The sequence below is a fragment of the Phascolarctos cinereus genome, unplaced genomic scaffold, assembly GCF_003287225.1.
Source record: "Phascolarctos cinereus isolate Bilbo 61053 unplaced genomic scaffold, phaCin_HiC Scaffold_4;HRSCAF=312, whole genome shotgun sequence".
NCBI classification, from domain to species: domain Eukaryota; kingdom Metazoa; phylum Chordata; class Mammalia; order Diprotodontia; family Phascolarctidae; genus Phascolarctos; species Phascolarctos cinereus.
In genome coordinates, this window is record NW_027555847.1 from 169566622 (window position 1) to 169574798 (window position 8177).

General features: G+C 40.7%; 1 protein-coding gene and 1 pseudogene across 2 annotated transcripts in view; one reads left to right on the forward strand and one right to left on the reverse strand.

The window, feature by feature from the left end:
• Positions 1–7176, reverse strand: part of TVP23A (trans-golgi network vesicle protein 23 homolog A) — a 22107-nt gene extending 14931 nt beyond the window's left edge. The window contains exons 1-2 of one of the 2 annotated variants that reach the window (XM_020972518.2): positions 6923–7176; positions 5476–5555 (exon numbers count right to left, since the gene is read on the reverse strand). In XM_020972518.2, the coding sequence (XP_020828177.1) occupies positions 5476–5555; positions 6923–6931 (89 nt within the window). In that variant the 5' untranslated portion in view covers positions 6932–7176. The remainder of the gene's footprint in view (positions 1–5475; positions 5556–6922) is intronic. The other variant, XM_020972516.2, reaches the window with a different exon arrangement.
• Positions 635–2969, forward strand: LOC110198314 (cytosolic iron-sulfur assembly component 2A pseudogene; annotated as a pseudogene).
• Positions 7177–8177: the final 1001 nt, after the last annotated feature.

Genomic DNA, 8177 nt, shown 5'->3' on the forward strand with positions numbered 1-8177 from the left:
CACTAACGCAAACTCTACTAATCTCATAAAAGGTAGCAGATAACTGATTCAGCACAATCAGGGAACTAAAGAATAAAGAAAACTGGGCTGCACTGGAAAGAAACAGGTACTGAATTGTGATCCAGAAGAAAGTGGTACTGACTTCTAAACATATCTAGCCCTGAACCTCTAGAAGATACTAGGGGCAGAGATCAGACAAAAACCAGTGAAAAGCAAATTCCCCAACATTAGAGGAGGCTGAGGCAGCCTTGTAGTCTAGCCCCAGAGGGAAATGTACCATCAAAAGGCTAAGAGTCAGAAAGTCAATGATAGGAAAAAGGCTAAAAGCACAAAATATTTCAAGAGGAAGAAAATGCAATTAAAAACCAAAGAGATGAATTAGTACAGAAGATGCCAAAATGAGAAGATATGCCTATCAAAATATCCAAAAGATTATAAAATCTTCTAAAATATTTTGAAACAAAGGAAACTGAACCTCTGCCTGATGAAGCAAAAACCCTATGGATTCCCCAAAGAGCATGAAACCTCAGCACAATGTTCCAGAATGGTTCAAGAAGGAAAGTAGAATCTTGAGTGAAGTTAGAAAAGAACAAATGAGGAAACTGAAATATCGTGACTGGGGTGGCAGGAAGACGGTGGCTCAAGTGGGACCAATGTCAGGGATGGTGGAATGGGAGGATGGTGCCAGTGTCCTGGCTGCCTTCCTGGGTGTTAAGCAGAGTCCTGTGGCTTTCAGGCTACTCTGAGCCGGGAGCTGCCTGGCAGACCTAGAACATGGAAAAGAATGCACTACAGGTTTACCATCTAATTAGAATCTTCTGGGACCCAAAGAAGTCCAGTATTTTAGAAGTAGTGGAAGTGGTAACAAAAGGTTGTGTGGAAGTTAAGGAGATCCATGAAGAAGATTATCTGGTTATTATCAGGTTCACACCTACAGTACTTCATTGTTCTCTGGCCACTCTTACTGGGCTTTGCATATATATATATATATATATATATATATATATATATATATATATATATATCTTCAGAGGAGTTTACCTTTCAAACATAAGTCAGAAATAAACATTTTTGAAGGAACCCATTTCACAGAAGAAGATATAAACAAATCAGTGACGACAAGGAAAGAGTAGCAGCTTTGACAGAGAATTCCAACTTTTGGGAAATTGTCAGTGTATCACTGAGGCTGATTAGCAGCTTTTCTGAAAGCCACCAAATTTTAATCATTTGATATATTTGTTTAACTCTGTTAAACAGAATGCCCTTTTGTTTATTACTTGGACAACTGTACTTCCAAGTATTTTTTTGAAAGACCAGTTCCCAAAAGGGACTTAATTATAAGGTAGCACCAATTATGTTAATGTATTTAACATTCTCAGGTGTTATCACATTTGGTGATTAGAGAGAAGAATATTTTCCAGTTACTGTGGATAAGACACATGACTTTTTCAGATGCCCATTCTGATATCACACTATTCTTTAACAGATCAATGATCCCTATTGAACGAAGACAAATCAGACTTCAATTATTACTCTGTAAAAACAGAAATAAAATGCAGACGCTTCTTATAATAAAACTGCCCTATCATTTCAACATTTATTAAAAAAAAATGGCAGCAGAAGTAATTAGCAGAATTTTTTTAAAAAAGTAAATCTAGGGGCAGCTAGGTGGCGAGTGGGTAGAGCACCGGCCCTGAAGTCAGGAGGACCTGAGTTCACATCCGACATCAGACACGTAGCACTCACTAGCTGTGTGACCCTGGGCAAGTCACTTAACCCCAATTGCCTAAAAATTTAAAAAATAAATAAATAGATAGATAGATAGATAGATAGATAGATAGATAGATAGATAGATAGATAGATAGATAAAGTGAATCTATAGTAGTGAGTCTCTCCAAGAAGCGAAAAAGAAAACAAAAGATTAGTAAAAACAAATAGGCTGAAGTGAAGGACAATCTACCAAAAAAGAGAGAGAGAGAGAGAGAGAGAGAGAGAGAGAGAGAGAGAGAGAGAGAGAGAATCAAAAGGCAAATATATTAAAAGAACACATGATCTCTATAGAAGAAAAAGTCATTGATCTCAAAGACAAGATATAAAGAGATACCTTTAGGATCATAGAGCCTCCCAGAAGAACAAGACAAGCTAAAAAACTTGATCATCACAATGCAAGAAGTCATACCATAAAAAAAAAAACCCAACCTGCCCAGAATTTCTGAATACAGAAAACAAAGTAGCAATCAAAATAATCCACACACCCCTTCCAGGAAAAAAAACCCAAAACTATTATGCTTTAAAGTCTAAGATGCATAGAGGTAAAATTTAATAATTCCAATGATAAATTAGCAATTGACCAGGAGAATGACTTTCAAATATAAAGTAAAGGAGATCTGAATTAATACAAGACTTTTCTGCATCCATTAGAAAGCACAGAAGGGAAATGAATAACATATTCCAAAAAGCCAAGGCAATTAAGATCTAACCTAAAATGATATGCCCTACAAAATATCTATTAAATGCAAAGTACTGTGCTAGAGACGGAAACCAGAGATGAGTAAGACAAGCCTATATCTTCCAGGAGATTCCAATCCAGTAGAAAACAACCCTGTCTTAGTTGTCATTTTAGACCATAAACTCCTTCCCTCACGCCTCATGCTATATATTCAAAATTAGCATTTCATAAATGTTAAATTGAAATGAACTTTTCAAATCACCAACAAAACAACTGTTGAGCTTAATACACATTTTCTTTTAATATGAAAACATTCTTGGGAGAAAGACCAGGCCTACTCCCTTTAATTCTAGGCTATTCCTTCTTTCTAGCCATTTGGGATTTGACCTTATAGTAGAAAGACTATTGGATTAGAAATCAGGGCCCTGACTCCAGTTCCTGACCTGGCAGGGATTATATTCAGACTTTCTACACCAGATTCATTTCATCTCTGTTTTCAGGTTCATATCATGTGTCCTAATCACTGATGCTGTGACTTGATAGATTATGGATTCCTCTAACTTTGCCAGCTCTCACTTCTGGGTATTTGCTCAGACCAACTAGACTCCACCAGTATCCACATACTCTTTAATATTTCTAGCACCCAAACTGTTGTTTGTCTTTCCCTTCCGAGACACTGCCCCACCTACCACTCACAAGTGTCCTGTAAGGTAGCAGTCATTCATATTTGAGTGAAAAATTAGTTTAATCTGATTGCATTCGTCCTAACAGGGAAAGAACAGGAGTTTTTGTGGAGAGATATTCTTGGTGCATCAAACATATAAAGGTAGGAGAGGGGGGTCTAGGCATAATTTTATTATGGGGAATGTTGGGCAGCCACAGAGTTACATCAAGCATTAAGTGGCTGAAGCGTAGGACCAAGTGAACACCAGAAAGAGAGAAGAAAAATAAAGACCACACCAAAATCAGAGAGGTAGGATGCCATCGTGGAAATAATGTGGGATTTGGAGTTGGAGGACCTGGGTTCAAATGCCAACTTTGCCATTTATTGCCTGGGTGACCCTACGCAAAGCATTGCAAGTTCCTGGGCTTCAGTTTCCAGAAAATGAATTTTGTAGAATTTCCATATTTCCATATTAAAGAAATTAAGGTCTATAAAATGAATTGTGGAAATTTCCAATTTCTATACAATCACAGTGGGTTGGAAATGATGCCCTGTAATGTCTCTTACAGTTCCAATTCCTTGGTCCTATAGCTTCAAGAGCTCTCAGAAGTTATCTGGCCCAATTTTCTATTCAATAAATATTTATCTGACTCCTTGCCTCTGAAAATTCATAGATGATTATATGGCTACTATTTAAACACTTATAGTGATGAGGGAGTAATGATAAAAGAAAGCATTTCACTCCATAAACTGTTAGGAAGTTTGTCTGCTAAGCCAAAAGAAGCTTTTGTTCCTTGTAACTTCCATCCATTTGCTGTGGTTCTGCCCTTTGGAGCCAAGCAGAATACCTTTAATCCTTCTAAGAAAGAAAGAGTGATAAAATACCAAAGGAAAAAAAGTTTACCCACTCAACAAAAAAAGTCTTGCTCTCTTACTTCTAAAAGCCAGATGGGAATGTTTCCTCCTTTTGGAAAATAAGGCCCAAGAAAGAAGTGAATCCCAGATAGGTGGCAAGCCACTTATCCAAGTAGGAGAAAGCCTGAAAGAACAAGTTGGATGAATCTAGCTGGCTGCTATAATCTTGGCTGGGTCCTCTAACCCCTGTGATTTGAATGAGAATCCACTCCTTAGATTGGAATGAAGATCCTTCCCCTCCATTTGAAGACATCCCTTAAGAAACCCTACCTAACTCTCATTAAGAAACTCCCTTTACTCAGTCCTCTCACACCTGCCAAACTGGTGAGATAAAGATTCAGATATAATTGTATTTAGAGAATAGGACAAATGATGAAGTGTGTGGATTTGGGGTAGAAGGGAGGGAATGGAATATATTCCTGGTATACCTTTCACTGACTCATCAGAAGGTACCCAACGTCTAACAGTTACCCATCTTCCAGATGGCTTAGCTTCCACAATTTATTTCATGTTAAATAAACACAATATAAAGGGAAGTTAAACCAAAAGAGATATAAGGAGTTAATTTCATAATATGTAATTTCCTGCTTTAATCAAGGAGAACTGAAATTTGTTTAGTTCCTTGATTCTGTGGGTTATTTTCCTTGGTAATCTTGAATGTTCCTTAAAATGAAATAACCTGATCTCTGTTGGAGTTGCTTACATTGTTATATTTCTTTATTTTTAAATAGATTTTTTTTAAGATTAAGAAAAAAAAGTGACTATGATTTATTCCCCAAAGTCAAAATCCAGGCAAGTTCTCTAAAGCCTGTCAGTTCTGATAAAACTTAATTCTATTTCAGGAAAACAAATAGCCTTCTAAAAGAGTAGATAGCACAATCACCAGACATTATTTCCTTTCCTTAGTTTATTTTATACTGTGCCCTTTGTATAAGAAGATATACAAGAAGATACACCCCTATTAGGGTAGGCACTTTGATTTATTTCTCGTGTAGCAATTTTCCCACTGAAGCTGTTCATACTCTAGAACCTAGTTCTCTTGATCAATGTTTTGATTTGTTGATATGGCCAGCTAGAGTTAGAAGTACTATTTTTGGCCATGGGACAAAATTTTAGACCTTGGACAGGACGTTAGAAATCATCTACTCATTTTAATTGGTGTCTAGAAAAGTGAAGTAATTTTTCCAAAGTCACACAGCTAGTTTATATATGACTCAAGATTAAAGCCTGGGATGTTTAACTTTTACTTCAGTGTACTTTTCATTTTCCTTCTTAATTGCAATGGGGTTTATAAAGGTTTATCGACTCTTTATAATGTCTGCCCTGCTATTCTCATTTTACGTAAAAGGCGCAGGGAACGCAAAAAACTTCTCCCAAATCAAACATCTATCATTGTCACATAACTAGAACTAAAATTTCTAGGCTAAGAAAGACTATCTGAATTTACCTGATTTTAGCTTTCCTCAATGCCAATTCCTCTTCATTTCCAAAATCAAGAGACACATCCTCTGTGTCATCCACCAGGGACTAGGAGAAAACAAAAACCAAGAAAGCCATCACTATGAATTAAAAGAGCACTGGATTCAGAGTTGAGATCAATCTGACTCTGCCATACGTGTGACCTCGGGCAAGTCCCTTAACTTCTCTGGGCCTCTTTCCTCAATTGTGAAATGAAGAAGCTGGACTAAATGCCCTGTAAGATTCCTTCCATCTCTAAATTGTTGATCCTAGGATGTTATACCCTTCTGAACCGTATTATCTATCCCATACCATATTAGTCCACAACGTTAGTAATCCCTTAGGTATACTGCCTGTTGCCTTAAATTTCTTCTGGCCTCTCATAAGGAATGAAGAAAAGTCACAGAGGGTCATATACACAGATCATAGATTTGGAGCTGGAAGGGACCTTAGTAGAGGTCATGTAGCTCAATCCTTTCATTTTACAGATGAGGAAACTGAGGCCCAGAGAAGCTGTGACTTCTCCAAGGTTACATACAAGTGTCAAGTTGAATTCTAACCCAGGTCTTTCCTAACTCGAAGTTCAATACTTTACCACGCTGTTTCAAGTTCAAGTTGGAGGTATAGCAAGAGCAAGAGCACACACACACACACACACACACACACACACACACACACACACACACACACAATGGACACTTTCTAGTAAGAGCTTACTCTGTTAGGATCTCATCTTGTCCCACCTTACTGTTTGAGTTCAGTTTCTTCTTTCCTATTTAACCCTCTGCCCCATCACCCTCCCGGACTACTCCTCTATGAACTGCCCTTATCTACTTGAGACCACTACTTCCAGCCTCAATTAATCCCTCTACGTGATGTCATTGGTCCTCTTCAAGAAAAGGATGAACAACAATCCCATTTGTACCACAAGCCTCACTTATCTCCCTCCCTTATTGTCAGTCAGTCAGTCAACAAGCATGGATTAAGTGAAATGCCTACTATGTGCCAGGCACTGTACTACTGTGCCATCCCATCCTTCCACTGCCTGCGCCCTTCCTTTGCCTTTTCCTCCAGCCTCTCCCTTTTCTCTCCTCCCACCCCTACCCCTCCCATCCCTCTCCTTCTACCCCAGCTCCAGCACCTCTCAATCCCTTTTCTTCCAGCCCATCTTCCCCCTTCTTCTTCCTTTAGTCCCTCCTCCTTCCTCCATCTCCCCTCCCAACCCTTCACTCCTCTCGCTAACCCCTTCCAGCGCTACCCCCAGCCCCTCACAACACTTCTACATCCTCCCCACCCCCACCATTTCTCTACCCGGTCCCTCCCATTCTTCTCCCCTCCCTTCTACAACACCCCCCCCTCACCAGCCAAACCTTCGAGACCCCTCCCATCACTCTCACTTCCTAGGGAGGAGGCAACCCCATCCTCCATCACCTCACCTGCTTCATCTTCCCACCTGGCCACCTTGGGCCCGCCCAATCCGCAACTAGGTTGAGGCCTGGTTTTTTCTCTCTTTTGATGTCCGGCCGCCACTGGGCAGAAGGGTCAGGGGCATAGGCGGGATGGGATTGGGGGGGGGGGGCAGCGCTTTGAGCTCAGGCTGCTGAGGTACCAGTCGCTAAGGGGCCGCCCTCCACACCTCAGAGCGCAGGCGCAGCATTGGCTGCCCAGCGCACCGGAGACCTGGGCTGGGGGCGGGGCTTGGCGAGAAGGGCTAAATAGGACAGTGAGTGACCAATGAGACGTTCGAGGAAAGGTGGACGCTAGCTGACGTGAGCGGGTGGTACTGCTGTCAAGGTGGGGAGGCAGCTTTGAGGAGTCACAGAATCATACTTGCAAAAATTCCTTCCCCCTACCTCTTCCCCAGTCATCCAAAAGTGGAATGAGCTTTTGGATGACTGGGGAAGAGGTAGGGGGAAGGAATTATTGAAGGAGTATGAATGGGAGCCATCAGGGGAGGGTGAGGTGACAGATAAGTCATGAAGAGTAAAGGTGGAGATGGATGAAAAAATAATTTTTAAATCTTGTATCCTCGAAGTCTAGCAGGAGTCCGTAGGAGAGGAGTTCATGGGGTTGAAGAATGGGCATGAATTTAAAGAACCATGCTATTGAGGCATATATACAGAGAATATGTGAAGCCAAGGGGAAATACTGGCCCTGGGAATTTGTTTCTCCCTTCACAGTCTTTACCAAGTTTAGTTTGGTGTTGTCAATGGGAGAGTCACTGCCTTGCTCAGGTCTGTTGGCTCCTTACAGGATGCGGTGTTTCAGCTGATGAGCTGGGTCAATCAGGTCACAAAACTGCTGCATTACTGGTTCTGGTGGTCTCTGCTACCAACTCAGGTTTCTTAGGGTACCTGTGATATCACTTCTGACCTTTCCAAGCTCACAAGGTCATAACCTGGTCAATTCTGTCTCTATACACTCATTCACCCAAGATCAGAAAGGAATAAACGTGAAATAAACAAGTACCACATATTCAGGGATATGTGGCAGCTCAGTGGGGACATAAGGCAGCCTTCTGTCACAGAAAGTCATGATCCTCACTGTGTAGCTCACAGCAGTTCTTCCTCTCTCAAAAGCCACTCTGCTCTAACAGTTTGGATGCACATTCAGTGCTTCTAATGAGCCATCAATCCTTCCAGCTCCTAAGCCAATCAAAAGTCTCTTCATTACCATATAGTATGGGCTCCC